The sequence below is a fragment of the Rosa rugosa genome, chromosome 2 (assembly GCF_958449725.1).
Source record: "Rosa rugosa chromosome 2, drRosRugo1.1, whole genome shotgun sequence".
NCBI classification, from domain to species: Eukaryota; Viridiplantae; Streptophyta; class Magnoliopsida; order Rosales; family Rosaceae; genus Rosa; species Rosa rugosa.
Genome location: NC_084821.1, coordinates 23,511,099 through 23,534,477, shown reverse-complemented (window position 1 = coordinate 23,534,477; position 23,379 = coordinate 23,511,099). Strand labels below are relative to the sequence as shown.

The following is a 23,379-nucleotide window of genomic DNA, read 5'->3' as shown; positions in this document are numbered from 1 at the left end:
GTTTTACACTTGCTGAAAATAATATTCATAACTTTACTAACATTATTCCTCCTATTATTACATAGACTAACAACCATTCCCTACTAACTCCGATTTCTGAAACTGAAATCCATCAAACTGTTCTTCAAATTGGTGCTCTAAAAGCACCAGGCCCTGATGGCTTACATGCACTTTTTTATCATACTTACTGGCTTAGGTTAAGTTTCAGGTAGTGAATTTTGTTCTTGATTTTTTCTCAAATAATTCTAATCTTGACTCTATAAGTTACACTAGTATAGCACTTGTTCCAAAAATAGACTCCCCTGATCAGGTGAATCATTTTTGTCCCATTAGTCTGTGCAATGTTAGCTATAAGATTATTTCTAAAATTCTAGTTCATCGCCTCAAGCCTCTGCTTAAGAAATGTATTTATGAAACTCAAAGGGCTTTTGCTCCAAGCCGTTCAAATTATGATAAAATTCTGATAGCTCATGAGTTATTCCATAATATTGCCAAGAAAAAGAACAAAACTCCATATATGGCTTTAAAAATAGACCTTGAAAAAGCTTATGACTTTCTGGATTGGAACTATATAAGACTGCTTGCTAAATTTTGGTTTTTGTTCTCGGTGGGTTGATATCATAATGAATTGTATTAGCACAGTGAATTTTTCAGTTCTAGCTAGTTAATGGTAAGGCTACTACTTCCTTCAAACCTTTACGTGGAATCCACCAAGGTGATCCTCTCTCACCCTATTTATTTATTCTTTGTTTAGAACCTTTAATTAGACATTTCAATCTTATGGCTTCTAATTCAAAAAATTATATTTGGAATTTTATCCTCCTTAAAGGGCGTCAAAATCTCTAACCTCTTTTTTGTAGATGATTGTCTACTATTTGGTAACGCTTCTCCTACTGCAGCCATTATTCCTTTGCTTACTAGCTTTTCCACAGCTTTAGGACAGCAAATTAATTTTAATAAATCTACTATTTTCATTTCTTGCAATGTTCCCTTTGCCTCTAGACACTCTATTTCCCAGATTCTTGAAGTTCAACACAAGAACACTATTGGCAGCTATCTTGGTGTTAATAATATTGCATGTTTGAAAGATCCCTAAATACTAAAGATATTGTGCAAAAGGTTCACAAGAAGCTAGTTGGCTGGAAATCAAACTCAACCTTGGTCCATTGGAAGCGCCTTGGGACGTAGATGATGCTCCCCAAACCTTTTACAGCGATTTGACGCGAGAAGGAAGAATCGAAGGTTTGAAATTCTGGGTCACTATTCACGAATCGGGTTCAACCTTCTCCTTAATTGTTGAGATACTTCTACTCATTTTCTGACTTTGTCTCAGTTGAGAAAGTTGTTGGGTCTGTTGAGTACGTACTGCTACCAAAGTTTGGTGGCCATCGGAGCTGGTGGCGGTGGCGGCGCCGCCGCCACTGTGGGCGGCGGCTGCGGCGCGTAGGGAAGCTTTTTAATTTTGATTTTTCACCCAATTAAATCCTATATTTGTTGTAGAAGTTGAATATGTGATTTTGGTGAATTTTGGAGATGTTAGACAAGGATTGTGAATTTTCGAAGTTTGGAGTTTTAGATGTTGATTTGTGGAAATCCGACCTTCAGATTTCCCTTATTCCGCTATGGAATGCTTTAATCGACGGATTAATATTAGTAGTGAAGTTTGGCTTGAATCTGGAAAGAATTGGAGATGTTGATTTACGTGGGGTTTTCGGGTTTCGGTTTAGAATCGTATTAAGTGTCGAATGGTTGTTTACGGAATATAATTTTGTACAGGACGAAGTACCCACCCATCGCTCGACGAGGATCCTTACGCTTGGGTGCCACGTTAGCCGTATACTGTGAGTGGACTTTTGATTTTAAGTGATGCATGCAATATTGTTTCGTAATTAATTATTACGTTTATTTATTTAAGAATATAAATTGGTTTATTGATTTGGATTTCGGATTTTGAATTTGATCATGATTTACCTTGGTTATAATTTCAGAATGACTTTTGGCTCTAAGTTTTAAAGGGATATTGCGAATTTCGAAATAAAGTATGATTTGTGATTTATATTGAATTTCGACGAAGTATTTTCCGAGGTGATTTCCGGAATTATTTATATTTTCATTCGACGATTCTGAGATTCTGAAAGGTTTTCGAGAGAATTTTATTCATCTATTATTCCTCGCCTATTGGTTTATGAATTCGAGAATATTTTGGCGTGCGGGGCCACGGTGTTGGAATATGTATTTTTCTATTGAGATATTGGGGAAGCCTTACTGATTTTCAATTTTCGTATGATTTTAACCCACCATACCTGGGTCGTCATATTTATTGCTAGCTAGCCTATTAGTACTCCTCCCTGCTTACTATGTGTTCGTGGGTGAGTAGAGCAGAGCATGGGACGCTCCAGAGTGTGGGACACTCCGACCCGAGCCTGGGAGGCTCCCTTATTTGTATGGTGAGAACATCTTCCCCATATTTGATTGATACCTTCAGCTAGCGGGGCTAGCTCGATTTCTTTTGACCAGCGGGGCTGGAATGTTTTCACGAATTTTCGTGTTGCGAGAAATATGTTTTATCCACGTTGCATGCATCAAGTTTTTTTTAAAAGATGAACATGTGGGAAAGTATTAAAGCTTTACTTTCATTCGAATTATCTTATTTATTTATTTTTGTCCACTCACTCTAACGTGTTTTAAATTACTTTCCCTTGGGCCATTCGGTTTCAAATGCCCAGTTTGCAGGCGAATTAGTGGAGGTCGGGCGTACATGGCATTTGAGGCATAATTGTCACTACTTCCGCATTGTAGGATCCCTTGATCCTTTACTCTTCTTTTTATATCCTTGTGTATTAGTATTGCTCTGATAACCTTTGGGATTAATATTGTTAAGTTGAGTTTTGTGTTTTGTGATAGTGGGGTTGTTGTGATTTGGGGAGCAGGGCGGCTCCAGAAGAATAAAGATGAGTTATTAGAAGTGTGAATGTGTTTTCACAGGTTTTGGGTAGTCCATTTTAGGGGTGACTCTGTCGAAAATTTGGTAGAGTTAGTTCTAAGGTGGGCCCCACAGGGCCACCTCGGATTTCAGGGTGAAATTCGGGGCGGGTCCTGTCAATTTGGTATCAGAGCATTAGGTTGTCAGATTCTGTAGACTTGTTACCGTATATGCTTGATGTTACTCAGTGTCTCACGAGTGATGGCCCGACTGCAGCGGTTCCCCGTCATATACTCTTCGGTACTGTTGTACTCATCAAGTGTGTACGGTACATGTCTAGTTGGTTTTCCTTTAGGTTTTATGCCTCTTGTACGTCGACCTCATAGGGATTTTACTGCGTATCGGATTGTGCACATGTCTTGCACCTTTCCCTGGTAATGGTAGAGTAAGACTACTCTACAGGTTCGAGTTGTGCTACGAAAGGTGATTTGAGGGAATGTTGTGGTTATCTTTTCCTCGATGCCAACAAGGTTGTTGGGGTAGGGTTTAAGGTGCGAAACCAGAGTTCGATTTTGTGCTTGATTGTTTGAGATGAGCGACCATAGTTTTGGGCTATCTCTGGATACTATAGTTGGTTCGGAATCAGGATTGTTGTTGGAAGTAGAACTAGTAGTAGTGGTGGTTCTGACTTTGAACTGGGTTTCGGGAGATGTGTTACATGACGTGAGCGGTTATGTAAGCGACCCTTAAGACATTGTTGGCAGTCGTTGGAGATTACTTGGAGAGATCGTCCCCAGCGTTAGACGAGGGATGTGACGTGCTATCAGTGTGGACATCAGGGTCATTATAGGAGGGATTGCCCTACGTTGACTCAGGGTGTTACTCCAGATGTCAGTCAGGGTTCTAGTCACGCATTGGGGGGGTTCTTCCAGCGACACAAACGAGACTTCATGCCATGTTGCAGCAGGAGGATCACGTTCCTCCAGATACTCTCGACGGTACGATATTCTTTCCCTTGAGTTTTTCTTATATTGTTTCACCGGGGGACGCGTATCCGGTATAGTTGGTTTAGTTAAGCCTTTAGTCGTTTGTGTGAATTTCGAGGGCGAAATTTTTTTAAGGAGGGGAGATTGTAACGTCCCGTATCTTAATTTGCCCGTTTACTAGTCATTTGGACGGTAAACGACAACTACTTTCACTTTTTACGTTGTTTCGATACTTTTAGTGGCCCTAAAAGTTGACTTTTTGTTCGGGTCAAAATTTGAGAAAATTTCCTTCATGAAAGTTGTAGAGGACGTTAAACCGAGCGCGTGCATATGTGGTACGTAAAAATCGGAGTTCTTATGCGAAAGTTATAAGCGAAAAGGTAAAATTACTGTTCATGGTAGATAGTATAAATTTGAAAAAGTTACTGTGGCCGGTAAGTTTTCATTTTCTTCTTCTCTCTCCTTCCTCCCGCGTTTTCTCTCTCTCCTCGGCACTCTCTGCAACTCCGGCACTCTCATTCTTCCGGCCACCTAGTGGCGCAAGGCTAGTACTATTGGACTCGTCTCCTCCTCCTCTCAGCGCTGGCGGTGGTTTCTCACGGCGGCCTGGCCGGAAAATGACGCATCGAGCCTTGAAAGTTTACTGTAGCATTTTGAGTCAACGTCGATTTCTCTCGATTCCGGCCACCTCCGGCCACAAACCTTGGTCCATTGGAAGTGCCTTGGGACGTAGATGATGCTCCCCGAACCTTTTACAGCGATTTGACGCGAGAAGGAAGAATCGAAGGTTTGAAATTCTGGGTCACTATTCACGAATCGGGTTCAACCTTCTCCTTAATTGTTGAGGTACTTCTACTCATTTTCTGACTTTGTCTCGTTGAGAAAGTTGTTGGGTCTGTTGAGTAGGTGCTGCTACCAAAGTTTGGTGGCCAACGGAGCTGGTGGCGGTGCGTAGGGCAGCTTTTTAATTTCGATTTTTCACCCAATTAAATCCTATATTTGTTGTAGAAGTTGAATATGTGATTTTGGTGAATTTTGGAGATGTTAGACATGGATTGTGAATTTTCGAAGTTTGGAGTTTCAGATGTCGATTTGTGGAAATCCGACCTTCGAATTTCCCTTATTCCGCTATGGAATGCTTTAATCGATGGATTAATATTAGTAGTGAAGTTTGGCTTGAATCTGAAAAGAATTGGAGATGTTGATTTACGTGGGGTTTTCGGGTTTCGGTTTAGAATCGTTTTAAGTGTCGAATGGTTGTTTACGGAATATAATTTTGTACAGGACGAAGTACCGACCCATCGCTCGACGAGGATCCTTACGCTTGGGTGCCACGTTAGCCGTATACTGTGAGTGGACTTTTGATTTTAAGTGATGCATGCAATATTGTTTCGTAATTAATTATTACGTTTATTTATTTAAGAATATAAATTGGTTTATTGATTTGGATTTCGGATTTTGAATTTGATCATGATTTACCTAGGTTATAATTTCAGAATGACTTTTGGCTCTAAGTTTTAAAGGGATATTGCGAATTTCGAAATAAAGTATGATTTGTGATTTATATTGAATTTCGATGAAGTATTTTCCGATGTGATTTCCAGAATTATTTATATTTTCATTCGACGATTCTGAGATTCTGAAAGGTTTTCGTGAGAATTTTATTCATCTATTATTCCTCGCCTATTGGTTTATGAATTCGAGAATATTTTGGCGTGCGGGGCCACGTCGATGGAATATGTATTTTTCTATTGAGATATTGGGGAAGCCTTACTGATTTTCGATTTTCGTATGAATTTAACCCACCATTCCTGGGTCGTCATATTTATTGCTAGCTAGCCTATTAGTACTCCTCCCTGCTTACTATGTGTTCGTGGGTGAGTAGAGCAGAGCATGAGACTCTCCAGAGTGTGGGACACTCCGACCCGAGCCTGGGAGGCTCCCTTATTTGTATGGTGAGAACTTCTTCCCCATATTTGATTGATACCTTCAGCTAGTGGGGCTAGCTCGATTTCTTTTGACCAACGGGGCTGGAATGTTTTCACGAATTTTCATGTTGCGAGAAATATGTTTTATCCACGTTGCATGCATCAAGTTTTTTTTAAAAGATGAACATGTGGGAAAGTATTAAAGCTTTACTTTCATTCGAATTATCTTATTGTACATGGCATTTGAGGTATAATTGTCACTACTTCCGTATTGTAGGATCCCTTGATCCTTTACTCTTCTTTTTAGATCCTTGTGTATTAGTATTGCTCTGATAACCTTTGGGATTAGTATTGTTAAGTTGAGTTTTGTGTTTTGTGAAAGTGGAGTTGTTGTGATTTGGGGAGCAGGGCGGCTCCAGAAGAATAAGGATGAGTTATTAGAAGTGTGAATGTGTTTTCACAGGTTTTGGGTAGTCCATTTTAGGGGTGACTCTGTCGAAAATTTGGTAGAGTTATTTCTAAGGTGGGCCCCACAGGGCCACCTCGGATTTCAGGGTGAAATTCGGGGTGGGTCCTGTCACCCTCACTGTTCACCTCTCTCTCTCTCTCTCTCTCTCTCTCATTCTCTATTTGCAATTATGTTTATGTTGAGACTTTAATTCATAAACCTAGACATGTCAAGCATTCATCACCAACTATTTTGATGTCAATCGGAGTCAAAATGAATTTTTGAAAAATTTGTCAAATTGATAGAATGCTGCTAGAATTTTAAGAAAACAGTACAGTTTTTCATCCATCTTTTCCTGTACTTCCCGAACTCCAATTTGCTTGAAATTTTAGTATGTTTTACCTTAACATGTCAACTTTGGATCTGGAAAGTTTTAAGTTCATTGCTCTTAAATTGAATTTTTACTAATTTTCTAAACTTGAGCTGTTCGTACCCTTATATAGCACTTTACCATGTGTTCTTTGATAGTCCTTGATTCTGTTGAATTGGTTTCCTATGGTGAACACCAGTCACCCCATTTAACTCATCTCTCTCCCTTGAAAACAGAACACCGCCACCACTCATTACCATCTTTCAACCTCCCCCATTTTTTCCCTTCTACCTAAACCCAAATCTTTGAGGAAATGATGAAATTTGAGTGAGGAATGAGGATGAATAAATGATAGAAAAGTGAGGGATGAAGAGGTGGTGGTGTGTTCGAAGCTAGAGAGAATGAGAGTGAGGAAGAGGTTTGTTCGCTACTGTTTTTGTGATGGAAGAAAATGGGTGTGGTGAGATGGCTGCACAGAGAATAGGTGAACGAGAAAGATAGGTAATGAAATGACCCAATTACCCTTCATGGTTTGCCACGTGGCTTGAGACTTAACGCCGTTATGGACGGTGTGTACTATTCTTGGGGCGGGCTTCAAACTTGGGGTACCAAAGTGATAGTTTTGCATATCGGGTACTGAAGTTAAGAGTGAGCCTTAGTTCAAATATTATTTGTATAATTTTCTCAACTCATAAGCATATTCTTTTTTTTTTTGGCTAATTACAAGGGTATAATCAGAAGAAGAAATCACCTGTCCCGATTTCCCTATCCTTATTCTGTCACAACCATAATATTTTGACACCCGTCCCTTCCACAAACTTAACTCTGTTAGTTTTCATTCTATTTCAAAAACAACCAAGAGATAGGGAAAAATGCACAGTCAGTGTCTGGAGACTCTGAGGACTGTCAAAATGATATATAAACTTTCAAACGTATCAATGTGATATCTAGACTTATATTTTCTTGTCAACGTAGTAACTACATCAACTTTCCGTCACAGTTCCGTCAATTCGAGTCACGTGTGATGCATGTGAGGTTGAAAATGAGAGCAAAATGGACTTTTTACTCACATCAGCCCCAAAACTCGATTAAAACTTCAAGTCTTGATGTTCATCTTCTTAAAACCAGCAAAAACGCAAAAACAAAAAAAAATCTCAGCAATTGTTCATGTTCTTGAACCCATTCAGTTCAATGAACATCGGTCATCTTCTTGGACTCGACAAACCCATTTTGGAAGAGAAATGGAAGATTCCAAGCCTGCTCTGTTCTCCTCCCACCGCCGCTGGTACACCTCCAAGCCAGTAATGAAGAATCTGGCACAATGGCTTCTGCCTCAACACAAAATATGAATTTCAATTACCCAACAAAAACCCAGAAAGAGAAAACCTTTTCAAGTTCATATTTGAAACAGACAAACCTGAGCTGAAACCATTAGTGGCATCTGAAATTTCTTCAAAGGAGAAGCATTTCCATGTGCGTCTTGGAGAAAGCTCTATTGCTTCAACATTCTTGAGGCTTTCAATGCTCTCTTCAACATTGTAGCACACACTTGGTGGGCTTGCAACTTCTTCCAAGCTTCTGCGTTTTGAGTGAGAATAGCCTTTTCAAGCTTCTACTCATCTCTCCCTCACTGATGGCCGATGGACCCAAAATACCAATTCCTCCAACACTTAACCGAAATTCGAAAATGAACACATAATCGTATAGAACTTGAAGAGTAGATCAGACCTCTTACCTTGGTCTTTGCCGATTGCGACCAAATTCGCTGGAAATTGCAGAAAACCCACCAACAGCTTCGAAGCTTCCAAGATTCGATTCTCTCTCCAGAGTTGACGATCTGAAAAGAAAACACCATATGATCTTCACCTCACCGAGACGAAGCTAACTCTATTAGTCTCGCCAGCAGTCGTGGTCGAAGTCGAAAAATCCGACCGGAAACCGCTATGCACAGTCGAAACTTTCGAGCCTCAGCTTGCCGTCACAGATCGCCCTGTTTGAACCAAAGGGGACAAAGCCCCGCTTCGCGCCGCCTAGACGATTCAAACGTCACTAGTCCGCCGAACAGAGCCCAGAGAATTGAGAGTGAACTCGGAGGCCGAATCGATTATGAAGAACGAGAGAGAAGAATAAATTTATTTAATTCTTCCTTTATTTTTCTTTCTTAATTATGAAATTCATTTAAATTAATTATTTTATTTAATTAAATCATGCTAAGACAAAAAAGCAATTTGAGGGCACATCAGTCATTTTGCCCTCATTTTCAGCCTCAAATGCGTCACACATGACTCGAACTGACGGAGCCGTGAAGGAAAGTTGATGTAGGTACTACGTTGACAAGAAAATATAAGTCCAGATATCACATTGATACATTTGAAAGTTCATGTATCATTTTAAAAGTCCTCAGAGTCTTCAGACACTGACTGTGCATTTTTCCCTAAGAGATAACACCAGTGATTAACCTTTTTTTTTTTCTGGGATCATAGCCATATTCATCTTCTCTCTCATCAACTCATACTAGCCTTCGGAGATTTGCAAATGCCTAATCTATGACCTCTCGCACCATGAAAGAATTTGTCACATTTAATTATACTAACGGTCATTGATAAGAGAAATTAGATCAAAACAATACTCATCACTCGTCTTCTCTTTCTTCGCAAACGCTGGTTGTGGAAAACGAGAGACGGTGGGACGAAACAACAGGAATGAGAAGTGGTGGTGATTGTCAGAAATTGAGAGGAGAGAGGAGAGGCCATGGGACTATGGGAGTCTTGTGCAGAGGTAGAAGGTTCTATCTTAGTTGAATTCTTCTCATCCACACGCGGTTCATCTCCGTGGCCATTTCTCACGCCAATGGTACCTGATGAATTGATCAGAGAGAAGATGAGCATGGCTATGAGCCCAGGAAAAAAAAAATAATAATAATAATTAATCTCATTATCGAAAATTTTGGCTGTTTCTGAAATAGAAGGTAATGAAAACTAACGGTTTCTGTAAGTGAAAGGTTATTGTGGATATGTGACAGAATAGAGATAGGGAAGACGGGGACAGGTGATCTCCTCCCTATAGTATAATCAGCCTTTTTTGTTTTTTTTTTGGGTAGGTGTTTCATGTTTCTGCTAATAAATGCTCCACCAATAACGCAAGTTGGTCCCCTAAAAAAATAACGCGAGTCTTGGTTAAGCTGCTTATTGATTAGTTGCATAGCTGTATATGCTTTATGTCTTGGGGTGTCCAGATGGAAAATAATAGAAAAACCCAAGACAGAACCTAGGCCCTCAACAGCAGAAGTCGTCGCTCTCAAAGTCTCTACTCTCCAGTGAGATCTACATCTTCTATTCGCTCAACACTGACCTGTTTCACATCCATGATTTTCATTCTCTTGTGCTGAATCTCCACAAACTCATTCATCATCTCTTTGTCTGATTTTCTCATTTGCTCTCTCATTGTTTTAGTCTCCTTGTTTTGGGTTTACTTCTCGTTTACATTTTTTGCTCTACTTCTCAAATTAAAAAGCCAACTCAAAATATCACAAGGAAAAAAAAACAAAAATATTAGTCTTAGTAGAGTCATTCCAGCTTTGCAAGTGTCATTTGCTTTTAGTTTGCATCTGTTTCCAGAAAGAACCTTCTTCTGATTTTATTTCTTGATTTCATTATTTGCTTTGCTAAAGAAAAAGAACAAAAAAAAAAAAAAGCGTATTGCATTTGAAGAGTATCCAAGAAAGAAAAAAGAAATACCCTTTAAGATTTCTTGTTTCAGAGTTGTGATTTTAGCCTTCCTTTTGTGTTTATTGTACTTCTAATTTCCTCGTTTGAAAGGCAAGTTACACATCCTCCATTCTTTAAGCTGAGTCTCATTTACCAGACTGATTACCTTCATGCTTGGGTCATTCAATTGTAAGCCAAAGGAATTTAAAGAGACAAGCTTCATTCACAGCACTTAAGAGGTAAAGTTTGTCCTTTTATTTAACTGTTTGATAATAGTTGCCCTGTATGTACCTTTATCATGTTCTTGATTCCGGTACTGAAAGCATGGAGTTTGTTACTACAATTGTTGAAGGATACCAGTTTTAAATTATTGTACTCCTGCTTTGTAATTGTCATCTCTACTTTTACTTTGTATTTGTTTCCTGAAAAAATTCTGTTTGGTTGTGTTTCTTGTTTTCAATTTGTTGCTTACTTCTTAAATAGTGCAGAAGACCCGTTTAGATTTCCTGTACTCATGCTTTGAAATAGTTATATCAAGCCTTCCTTTTGCTTTTACTGAACATCTGTTTCCACCGTAAAAGAACAAAAAGAGTTTCTGTTCTCTCTTCTTTACAAGCTTTAGTTTCTTTCTATGTATTCAATTGCCCTGTTTTTTCAATGTTCCTGATTTTTGGTTTTGGTTTATATTCAATCAACAAAATGAACCAGATAGAGTTTGTTTTACTTCTTGTTTTGATTGTTTTCTCTGCTTCTCAAAAATCATAATTGGCATCCCATTAACCATACCAAAAAAGAAACGATATAACGTATTTGTATTTCTTCGGATGTCCCGTACACATGACTATTCTTTTAGGAGCTTCTTTTAGCTTCCTTTGCATCTGAAGTACATATTGTAATTCACCAAAAAAAGAAGTACATATTGTAAGATAAGTCTTATGTAACAGACGGATTGCATTCCTGGGTACTCCAAGTCGATCAATCTAAGTGAAGGAATTCCAATCAAGCTTGATTCATAACCTACCAAAAAGAGATGAGGTATGTCCGTCATTATTTCAATTTCCCTTTTTGTCCTTATTTGTTTTGTATTCAACAAAAACAAGCATGTAAAGGGAAAACAGAGTTGTATAGCTTTATCTCATTTACTGAAGGACGTGTAATTTGTCTTCATATTCCCTTTTCAGTCAACTCTAAGCAAAGGAATTACTGATTGGACTATTGGAGGAGCAACCAGCTTAATTCATAAATCAAAACGGTTCAGGTGTCCATGTATGTACATTAATTTCCTTCATTAATTGTTATTGCCCTGTTTTAAAGTTTTTTTTTGTTTTTGATTTGGTTTATATGTACTCAATAAGGCAGCATGGAGGTTTTGTCTGCAATTGTGTCTGGGGTTGTAACAAAACTTGTCGAGTACGCAGTTGCACCAGTTGGACGCCAAGTGGGATATGTGATTCAATACAACAGCAATCTTCATAATCTAAGGACTAAAGTGCAAAACTTAAAAGACCGCAGGCAACATATCGTTGATGTAAATAGGTTGACACAGGAAGTGGATGAGCTCACTGGAGAGGTGGACACATTCTTGGAAAATGAAGGCCATGCAAAGACCAAGTGTTTCCACGGGTTTTGTCCTAATCCGGTTCTTTATTATCAGCTAAGCAAGAAAGCAAAAGAGATGGTGCAGAAGATTGAACCCTATGAAAAAACTGAATTTCCCCCACAAGAGATATGTAGTGTACCTTCCCAAGACCACCTGGCTTTTGGATCAAGGATTTCAGTTGTGAAGGAAATCATGAAGGAACTGAGGAATACCAATACCAAGAAGATTGGGGTATGGGGAGTTGGTGGCGTGGGGAAGACCACACTAGCCAAAGAAGTTTACCGACAAGCCAATGAAGAGAAGTTGTTTGCTGGTGTTGTTATTTTAGTAGATGTGAAAAATTATTCCGACTCGGAAAGGATTCAAAAGGAAAAGTACATTGAAAGGATTCAAAATGAAATTGCTGAAAAGTTAGATATTGACATTAGTGAACGTCGAACTGAAAAAGGAAGAGCACGTCATCTTTGGGACAAGTTGAAAGAGAAGAAGATTCTTGTAATTTTAGATGATGTTTGGGAAAGAATTGAATTGGAGGTGGTGGGAATTCCGCCAACATGTAATATATTGTTTACATCTAGAAGTCGAGAAGTGTTATTCTCTAAGATGGATATACAAAAGGAGTTTTGTCTTCATACTTTGCGTCAGGAAGAAAGTTGGATTTTGTTTGAAAAGATGGCAGGTGGTGTGGTTAAAGAAGCGCTTATACGAGAAAAAGCAATCCAACTGTCGAAGAAGTGTGGAGGTTTGCCTATTTTAATTGTCACAGTTGCCAGGGCTTTGAGAAATAGTAGTAGTTTACATGAGTGGAAAGATGCTTTACGACGGCTAAAAAAGCTTGACATGAAAAATTCGGAAGAAAAGCCATTGTTAACTCTAGAGTGGAGCTACAATCAATTGGATAGTGAGGAGCTCAAGTCGCTGTTCCTGGTTTGTGGAATTCTTGCAATGTTAATGTGGCATAATGTTGTACATTTGGATTATTGCTTCAAATATAGTATGGGATTGGGTCTCCTGAAAAACGTGGATACAATGGAAGAAGCACAAGATGCATTTCATTCATTGATAAAAAAACTTCAAAACTATTGTTTGTTAGAGCATCTCGATGGTAAGAACTATGTCAGAATGCATGAGCTTCTCTGCAATGTTGCTATTAGGATTGCACGCAGAGACAAACACGCCCTCTTAAGTGCAGATGAAGAGGAGTTTAAAACATGGCCCGGTAAGGATTTCTTTAGAAAATGCACCCTCATTTGTCTTCGTCAATCCAAAATGCCCAAACTTCCTCAAGTACCTTGGGAATGCAGAGAACTGAAACTGCTGATTTTTGATTGTTATCATGATTCGGTGGCACTGCCATGCAATTTTTTTGAAGATATGAAAAAACTCAGAGTATTGGATTTATCAGCACTCCCAATTCCGTCACTACCATCATCTCTTCAATTCCTAACAAATCTTCAAACTTTGTGTTTAGATCGGTGTGCTTTGGGAGACATATCTCTAGTTGCACAACTAAGAAACTTGGAAATTCTTAGCATTCTGGAGTCCAAAATTAAACAGCTGCCTGAAGAAATAGGGCAATTGACTCATCTAAGATTGTTGGATTTGACGGGCTGCTCAGAACTAGTACTGATTCCACCTAATGTTTTATCAAGCTTGAAAAGTCTTGAAGATCTAAGAATGGGAGGAAACAGCTTTAGGCAATGGGAGGCTGAAGGAATAGATGGTAGCAAAAGAACAACAAATGCTAGCCTTTCAGAGCTGGAGCAGTTGTCTAAGCTAACCGCATTAGACATCCATATTCCAGATGCTAGAGTTCTTCAATCAGGCTTGTTCTTGCACTTGGAAAGATATCATGTATTCATCGGTGAAGAGTGGAAATGGCTTTCTTTTGATAATAGTTTCAACACGCTAAAGCTCAAGCTAGCAACAAGCAATCAATTGGACAGTGGTCTAGAAATGTTGGTGAATAGATCTGAGCATTTGTACTTGGATGTGTTGGAAGGTGTTGATGATATATTTCATCTATTAAATAGTGATGGTTATCAGCAACTGAAACATCTCGAAGTCCAAAACAATGCTGAGATTACATATGTCATCAATCACAACGTCTTCCAGAAATTACAATCTTTGACATTGATGAATCTACCAAAGCTTGTTAGGTTCTCCTCCAACAGCAGAACAGTTGTTGCAACTACACCGACGGATGAGCAATTGAAGACTGATGGAGAGTATAAAGAAATCATTTTGGAGAATGAGATCGGGAGTCCTGTGCAACTTTTCAAGAATGGAGAGGTATTGCTCAATTTTGACTTCCTTTAATTTGTAGCATTAGGGATTGCTTGTTTCTGACCCATTTGTTTAATTATGAGTAGAATGGCTATTGTAGGGATTCATTTAAAGATCCATGTAATTTTCTTCGCTTTATTTTCACTCTTCAGACTTACTCAGTTTTTCTCTAGTCAAGAAAAGATGCAATACTCCCAAGCATCTAAGATTTTATTTATTTATTTTTGAAGCTATGTTTTTGTTATCTTTTAGTTTACTTTTTTTTTTTTTGAAAGGTCTTTTATTTTTGTTTTAGAGAAATTTTAAATACACACCCCTAATTACTTAATACACATCCCTATTATTTTATATTTCAAATCAAATTTTATATATAGGTTAAATGTCCAAAACAGACATCTATATATTAGAAGAAAAAAAAAATTGAATCACGCCTATATTCTTTTTTACGTCTCTTCTTCTAAACCCTAGACGCTGTAATACATCTTTTTTCTCCACACTTCATCATATCAATTTCGACCATTGACATGGATTCTTAAGACCTCGCTCAACAATCTTCAAGTATGTTATGTTTGGATGAAATAATTATTAGCTCTTGAGAAATTTTAAAACGATGGAATCTACCACTCCATGATCTCCATCAATTAGAATTCCGTAAATTGCAATTTCCATTGTTTGGTTGTATTTATTCAGAATTTGGAATGTGTAATAAATTAAGAAGATTTCAAACAAGTTAAAATATTGAAAACGAAAATGACTTTGCTTTGGAAACTAATAAAGTAAGAAAAGTAAACTTTTGTAAGGAAATTCGAAATTATACATATTTTGATAGAAATTGAAGTGAAGAATTCGGACAATCAATTCATTCATTTCTTTCCATAGAGAAATTCATAATTTCCAATTATAGAATGTCGAACGAGATAATTCATATTAAGAAGTTATGAACTGCTTATTTTCATTTTAAATATCATCTCTTTTTCCTTCATCCAAACACACTGTTGAGTGTGTATTCTTCATCTTGTTTATAATTCTCATGTTTAAAGATTTGAAGGGAACGGTAATAAATCTTTAAGGATTTCCCAATATTTAACACAAGTAATCAATATGGGCATTTACAAAACGTCAACCTATACTGATCATACTAAATAGTAGCCTTAATATAGTCAAATAATAGAATATTTCATGATTTTTGAGATTAAGGGTATTTTCGATATTTTGGGTTGTGTATTTAGTGAAATTAGAATAATAAATTAAATGAGTGGTGTATTGAGAATGGGGTGTGTATTAAGTAATTGGGGGTGTGTATTTAAAATTTCTCTTAATTTTATCTTGTCAGGGAGTATTCAACTAGCCTACGAGGACGGATGATAGTTAATGGCTAGGTGGGCTATTTCCTAGCCAATCATATTGATACATGTGTAAATACCCAAGCCAATAAGAAAATTTTGTAAAATAATGTATGTAATTTGTTCATAACTCATCCCTTTAGTTAAAATATTAATTTTAATTTCCTAAACCGTTAGAGGAAAGTCTAATTATCTCACTCTTGCTATTCTTATCATCGGTAAAATATTTTTTACTATCAAATATCTTATATCGGATTTAAATGCAAATTTGGAACTTGGACTCTTTGCGTTTCCCGATCATATTTATCATTTTACTTCTTGTTTAAACCATTCCATTATGTTTAACATTTGTAAACCATTTTACAGTTTTTTACTCATTATTTCACCAATCACATATTGAAATAGTTCAATGGAAAAAAAAAAAAAAACAAGCATTGCCCTTTGAAAAAAAAAATCATAAGATAAATTTAGCCCAGGGTATTTCAAAATCGTGGCTCCGTCCCTGACTAGCTAATGACCTCATTCAACACACTTAGACCAATGACTAATTGGCAGTATTTTGTCGGTTCCTTTTTGTTGCTGGGTGAGATTTTTTTTGCCCCTGTGCATATTTTGCTCTTTGCCTGGGTTGTGTTTGTTTAGGGCTTTGTCCCCTTTTTTTCTTAATATACAAGAATATACAAGTTTATTTACGAAAAAAGAAAAGTGAATATGTCAGTTAGTGACCTTGATATTAATAGTACGTACCAAGCTCTTGTAAGTAGCAGTTGAGCTTTTTGGTCTGTTGTTGCTCTATAGCTTTTGTTTAGTTCCTTTCTGCTTCTTGTTTAGTGGTTACAGCTATTAACATTGAATCATCATTTCCTAATATGAATGAATGTCTACTGCAGATTGTGATGCCAAACTTAACAATCTTGATTGTGCATAAATGTGATGGTTTAAGATTCTTGCTATCATCTTCCATGGCTAAGAGTCTTGTACAACTCAAACATCTTGAGGTACACAACTGTCAAATAATGGAAGAGATTGTATCAACAAAAGAATCCGGTGAAGAAATGACTACAGATGACATCTTTTGTAAGCTGAACCATCTTCAACTACAACATCTACCACAACTCACAAGATTCTGCGTAGGAAATTATATTGAATTCCCGTCCTTGGAGATATTGCATTTAGAAGATTGTACTAAACTGGAGACTTTCATCTTTGATCATGCTATGATCAAAAGTGCAGAAACTGATTCAAAGGATAATCTTGAGACTCCTGGACCATATTTTTTGTTTGATGACAAGGTAAATTTCATCTCATTTCTCTTTGTTTTATGAATTGAACACAATTCTAGTTCTTTTCTAGTAGAATTTGTGGCTTTGATATCACTAATGGAATTTCATAAGGAAGGGTCTAGTTGTGATGGGTTAGGACAAATTAGAACTAGAGTGTTAAGAGGAATTTTTGGGAGAAGGTATTTAGGCCAAATTGGTAGTAGGACACTAAATTTGAAATATAGGAGATGAAACAAAGCAGGCTGGAAGAGCTTTGAACTTCTAGCTTTGATTGCTTCACTTCTAGCTTAGTTCATTAACTTGCTCTACTTTCAATTACAAGAGTTCATACTCATATATATTGGACTTGTTAACTGACTTACAACACCACTAGTACCACTGACCTTGGTTTGTGGTTAATTAACTACAAAACATCAGTTAACACTTCTAGACCTTACTACAACTTCTCTAGATTTTACTACATAACATAATTACTTGATCATTTTAGATCATATTCTAGATTCCTCTTACTTGATGTAGAATCCTTTAGAATCACAATGTGCATTACTTTTCAACATTTTTCTTTTTTTCAAATATGTCCACTTCAATTCCATGCCCAAAATAAAAAACGAAAGTTGAATTTTTTGACAAGTTCTTAACACCATATATGTGCAGGTTGGATTTCCAAGGTTGGAGAGATTGATCATTTATGCCCTTCCTAAGTTGATAACAATATGGCACAACCAACTTCCTCAGGACTCTTTTTGCAGACTCAGAAAAGTTGACGTACAAAGATGCCACAATCTAATAAATATCTTTGCTGCTAGTATTATGAAAAGATTGAATGCTCTGGACACCTTACAGATATGTAATTGCAAGTCAATACAAGTGGTATTTGAACTTGGAGGAATCAATGTTGAGAGACATGATGACCCATCAACTACTCAGATGAGGATGTCTTATTGTCAAAATCTCGATCTAATAGAAATAGATTCATGTGAGAGTTTGAAGAATATCCTTCCAGTATCAGTGGCCAAGGGTCTTGAGCAACTAAGGAAGCTGAGTGTGACTAATTGTGATGGAGTGGAGGCAATTGTTGCAAAGGAAGGACAAGAAACCACCCCTAACTTAGTGTTCCCGAAAGCAACGTCTGTGACATTTTATAGTCTGCTCCAGATCAAGTGTTTCTATAATGGGAGGCACACTTCCAAGTGGCCGTTGCTCAAAGAATTATGGGTGAATGCATGCCCAAATGTGGATATATTTGCCTCGGAATTTTCAAGATTTCAGGAAAACCTTGGGTCTACACAGCCTTTTTTCTTAATTGAGAAGGTAAATATGCTAGATAATTGAGAAGGTTTTGTTCTTTTCTTGAGAATGAATAGATAAGATTTGATAATGATATTTTTTCTATAGATTGGATTTATTAAATAAGTTTCTATCAACTACGTGTGACCTTCTTCCTTTTCTTTTTTTTTCTTTTCTTTTTGATAAGCTATCCTATACCAAGAACATTACCTTCTTTCTTTGCTATCTATTAGTTACTATTTATGGGACTACATGTGATAATATGTTCAATTATTCAGAATTCATTCCCCAATTTGGAATATTTGGGTTTGGGAGGCACGAAGTTGGAGATTTGGGATGGTCCACTGCCAGCGGAGTTGTTTACCAAGCTGAAGCATCTTGCCATTGCATCTTCACACTTCAAGTCATCAGATGCTTTTCTTCAAAAATTACACAACCAGCTTGAAATACTTGAGGTGGAGGAAACCTTTTTGGGGGAAATACATGCAGTTGGGACCCAGCTCCGACGTCTAAGATCTTTGAAGCTTTTTGGGGGAAAGCTTTCCATGTTGATGCATCTAGGGAAGGAGAACTCCCAACTAGTGGTTATTCCGAAGTTGGAAATTCTTGAAGTGGAGCATTGTGTCAGACTACAGAACCTGAGGTCATCTGCAATATCCTTTCAGAATCTAACCACTTTGAAAGTAAATGGTTGTCACGGACTGCAATATTTGACATCTTGTTCGATAGCTCAAAGTTTAGTCCAACTCACACACATGGAAGTTAAGGATTGTCAAAACCTTATGGAAATAGTGGCAGGCAACCAAGATGATGCAGGAAGTGAGATTGCATTCACCCGTCTACAACATTTGGAACTTTCTGCTCTACCAAGTCTCCAAAGATTCTGCTGTGGAAATTGCCTAGTTAAAGTCCCATCCTTGGATACATTAGTCGTGGCTGACTGCCTGGTCAAGTTGAGCATTTCTCCTGATCGGGTACTCCTAACTGATTTTAACCCAGAAAGGTTTCTTCAGAATTTTAATAATCTTGATAACCTTGTGCTGCATGGTGATCACAAAGAGATATTTTTCCATGAAGAAAATAGTGGCGATGAAATACATGCAGTTGTGACCCTCCCGCATTTAACATCTTTGAAACTTTCAGAAATGAACATGCTAATGCATCTAGGGAAGGAGAACTCCCAACCAATTATTCCAAATTTGGAAATTCTAGAGGTGTCACTCTGTGGGAAATTAAAGAATCTAAGCTCACCAGCAATATCCTTTCAGAATCTCAAAACTCTGAAAGCAATTGGTTGTCAAGGGCTGGAATATTTGATAACTAGCTCGATTGCCCGGAGTCTAATGCAACTCACACATTTGGAAGTTAAGGATTGTGAAAGACTGGTGCAAATAGTGGGAAGCAGCAGCGAAGATGAGGCAAGAAATGAGATTGCTTTTAACAAGTTGGAGCATTTGGAACTTTCAGGATTGCCCAGTTTGCAATGTTTTTTCTCGGGTGCCATGCTTTCTCATCAATTTACAATTTGCGATGAAATTGAAGAGAGTGGTGATACGAAGGAGAATCTTGATGGTGCTGTACAATACTTTCTATTTGACAAAAAGGTGGGTTAATTGTACGTTTCCTTCCCTGTCACAATTTATTTCCAGTCTGTACCCACTTAGTAAAGTTAATTTCTATTGACAATTTAAATAATATCATGAATACAAACGCAGGTGGGATTACCTAGATTGGAAACACTGATCGTCCATGACCTACATAAGTTGATGAGAATATGGCACGAACAACTCGCTCCAGACTCCTTTTGTAGACTCAAAACAGTTGATGTTCAGAGATGCAGCAGTCTAATAAATATCTTTGGGGCCAGTATTCTGGGAAGATTGAATGCTCTCGACACTTTAAAGCTAAGGCAGTGCCAGTCGCTACGACTGGTATTCGAACACGTAGGAATCAATGCTGAAGAAGAAGATGATACATCAATCACTCCGTCCAAATTGCCTGAATACTGTCAGAATTTGGTTTCAGTGAAAATAGATTCCTGTGAGAGTTTGAGGAATATCTTTCCAGCCTCAGTAGCCAGAGGTCTTCAGCAGCTGAGGAAGCTGAGTGTAGAGAATTGCGTTAGAGTGGAGGACATTGTTGCGATGGAAGGACTGGGAATGACAACACCTGAGTTTGTGTTCCCAAACGCAACATCTGTGATATTTCAAAATCTGCCACGACTTTCAAGTTTTTATCCAGGGATGCACGCTTCCGTGTGGCCTCTACTCAAGGAGTTGAGAGTGATGTCCTGTGACAATGTGGAGATTTTTGCCCTGTGCTTTGTGGGTACAGCTATCAGGCAACCTTTGTTTCTAATCGAGAAGGTAAGTTTACATCTATTCCAATTTTTTCTTTGAAATTGGATATTTCTAGTTAAGTATTAACTTCTCCGTTTATTGAGGTCCATTCTACTTTTTTGTGTTAGAAACCAATGACTGCGATTTGAGAAGATATATGTTTTAAGACCTGAACACAAAAGACAAAAAAAATTGTAAACTAGAAAGTAAATGTGGACGGAACAACTTCTCTTAGCAGAGTTGTTCAGCAAATTAAATGTTGATCAAATTTCAGGGTTCATTCTCCAACTTGGAAATATTGCACTTTTACTCAAAGGTCGGTACAATGAAGAATTGGTGGAGTCGACTCCCAGCAGAGTTCTTCAGCAAATTAAATTCTCTTGGGTCTCAATCTGCTGTGTTTCAATCTGGTTTCCTTCAGAATTTACCTCATCTTGAATACCTTACGCTTTATGGTTTTGAGAAAGAAGTATTTGTCCATGAAGGAATTAGTAGTGGGCAAATTCAGGCAGTTGGAACACTACTCCCGCACTTAAAAAGTTTGTGGGTATTTGATATGCCCGAGCTGATGCATCTAGGGAAGGAAAACTGCCAATCAGTTATTCCAAATTTGGAGTTTCTGGATGTGTGGAAGTGTGAAAAATTAAAGAATCTAAGGTCATCCGCAATATCCTTTCAGAATCTAAAAACTTTGAAAGTCGAGAAATGCCACGGTCTGGAATATTTGACAACTTACTCAATAGCCCAAAGCTTAACGCAACTCGAAGAGATGGAAGTTAAGGATTGTGAAGGACTGATAGAGATAGTGGCTAGCAATCAAGATGATGATGATGCAGTAAATGAGATTTTATTCATGAGATTACAACGTTTGGAACTTTCTGGTCTACCAAGTCTGCAAGGCTTTTGCTCTGGAAAGTGCATTGTTAATATCCCATTCTTGGACACTTTGACCGTTACTGAATGCCTGATTGAGTTGAAGATTTCTCCTGAAAAGGTACTCCTGAGCAATTCAAAACCGGAAAGGTTGAAGTTAATAGAGGAAGAGGCAAAAGATCATGACAAACCGGTAAGTATAAATTTCGGTTTTTCCAAGTTCTTCAAGTGTCCTAAACCAGGACAATCGATCCACTGTATCACAATATGACCTTAATTATTTTCTTTCGGTTGCATTCTTTTTTTCTTTTTTCTTTTCTCTGCAGGAAGGATCGGGTACAACTAGAACTCAAGCTACATAAGATATGATCCACCTGTCCGAGTGGAAGAGTATTCCTAAATAACAAAACCAGAAATAGTGGAAATAACAGAGGAAGAGGAATCAGATGATGACGGTGATTGATGAACTGGTAAGTTTAATTTTATGACCAAACATCTTTTGAACTCCCTACTCATCTAATAGGAATATATCCATTTTATTCTACGTAATTTAATGTTTAATTTGTTGCACCTTCAAATGTGCTTCTTGCCGCTTCAAGGCACAAATGCTGAACTAAACTTGTACTGAAGGAAGAGATTGTTAATCACAGCTTCACAGGCCTACAGCTGAAAGGTTCGGCAATCACAAGCTTTCTTCAGGTTCTGCCAGTTTGAACGCGGTCTCTTTTTTTCAGACATTTTATGGTTCTCTAATGGCGTTAGCTAAACTAACTACTGCTGTAAACCTTGGTTTGCTTCTCTCTCACCAGCTTATTTTAGCAGAAAAGCACAAAAAGCCTTTTGATTGGTGCTAACTTTGCATCAGCTGGTTCTCGTTATCATGACTCTGCTGGAAAGTTGAATGTAAGATAGCATGCTAACTAGTTAAAACTCTCTTTCAGAATGATATGATACTTAACAGGTGTATTAATGTAGATATCTCGGTGTTGCAGCGTGCAATTCCACTGTGTCAACACTCGAACACTCAGAAGGTGCACTATAAGGTGACTAAAGCCAGTGCTTCATAATGGGGGTTCATGCAATTTACCTCATTAGTCAGAACCAGTACATTAATCATCCAGAATTCTGATGTTCTCCAAATCCTATGAAAAGTTCAGTTAGGTAATTCTTCCTCACACCTTTGAAATAGATTCAAATTTGATCTTGGTTACATCGTACAGTGTGATTTTGGTTCATAGAGTGATGTCAAAATGTCAAGAATTAGCTTACTTAAATACAATGTATCAACCATATTTTGCTGTACTTCACCAGTGGTAACCGAACATTTGAAGAAGCACGAGGGAGATGGATGATAGTATTTGATCACCAAACTGGTAATTCCGCTTCATTTCATGCGGTTTGTTAGTCCTTCTTCGTGAGCTACTGTAAATGACAATAATTTAATTTCCACTTTTGCTGAATAGCAGATGCACAAGATTGAAGAATTCAGGAGAGACCCTTCACATGATGTATCACCCATATGTTGCAGTAACTCACTAGTTGTACCAAACACTGTGGGAGATGATACTATTCACAAATCTACCAGCCCCTCTTCATTTTCAACGAGTTTTCGTCATTCAATGTTAGCGTGCAACAGCTGCAACTATAGATGGTAATGACAACTGAATTCAAATTCCATTGTCGCTGAATAACAGACTCACAAGATTGATTGGGGACGCAATGTGGTTCCTTGATTAGCTGAGACACAGAGATCGATTAGTTACACAATTTTTTTCACTATCTATTTGACAAAATGTCAGATTGAATAGCTCATTAGTTTTATGTTTCGAATGATGATCAGGCTCATTATTAAGGTCCATGATTTGGTGCCCTCAACCAATTTGGGTGCATTATTATATGTCATGCTGTTATGCTGTCATCTTCTTCATATAGAACTGGAGACTGATTGAAGTGATTAATTAAGTCTTAGCTTGTAGCCTTCAAAGTTCATTATATCAGCATTTATC

The 23,379-nt window shown here is 37.7% G+C and overlaps 1 protein-coding gene across 5 annotated transcripts; it reads left to right on the top strand.

The window, feature by feature from the left end:
* Positions 1-9,877: 9,877 nt before the first annotated feature.
* On the top strand, positions 9,878-23,379 carry LOC133732844 (uncharacterized). 5 transcript variants are annotated; one of them, XM_062160441.1, is made up of 15 exons: positions 9,878-10,601; positions 11,307-11,397; positions 11,544-11,628; positions 11,722-14,254; positions 16,482-16,883; positions 17,529-18,185; positions 18,440-19,765; positions 19,877-20,527; positions 20,775-21,566; positions 21,700-21,843; positions 22,024-22,072; positions 22,183-22,276; positions 22,366-22,534; positions 22,685-22,746; positions 22,840-23,379. In XM_062160441.1, exons 4-10 carry the CDS (start codon positions 11,723-11,725, stop codon positions 21,733-21,735), a joined length of 6,396 nt encoding a protein of 2,131 aa, XP_062016425.1. In that variant the 5' UTR covers positions 9,878-10,601; positions 11,307-11,397; positions 11,544-11,628; position 11,722; the 3' UTR covers positions 21,736-21,843; positions 22,024-22,072; positions 22,183-22,276; positions 22,366-22,534; positions 22,685-22,746; positions 22,840-23,379. The 5 variants fall into 5 exon arrangements, with proteins under 5 accessions (XP_062016425.1, XP_062016421.1, XP_062016424.1 ...); XM_062160437.1 differs by having other exon boundaries at positions 21,973-22,072; XM_062160440.1 differs by having other exon boundaries at positions 21,973-22,072; positions 22,837-23,379.

Excerpts from the sequence above, each read along its gene's own strand:
- LOC133732844 (XM_062160441.1), top strand. The coding sequence starts at position 11,723 with ATGGAGGTTTTGTCTGCAATTGTGTCTGGGGTTGTAACAAAACTTGTC. Across the intron at positions 16,884-17,528 it reads ATTTTTTGTTTGATGACAAG|GTTGGATTTCCAAGGTTGGA; the intron begins GTAAATTTCATC and ends ATATATGTGCAG. Across the intron at positions 19,766-19,876 it reads ACTTTCTATTTGACAAAAAG|GTGGGATTACCTAGATTGGA; the intron begins GTGGGTTAATTG and ends ATACAAACGCAG.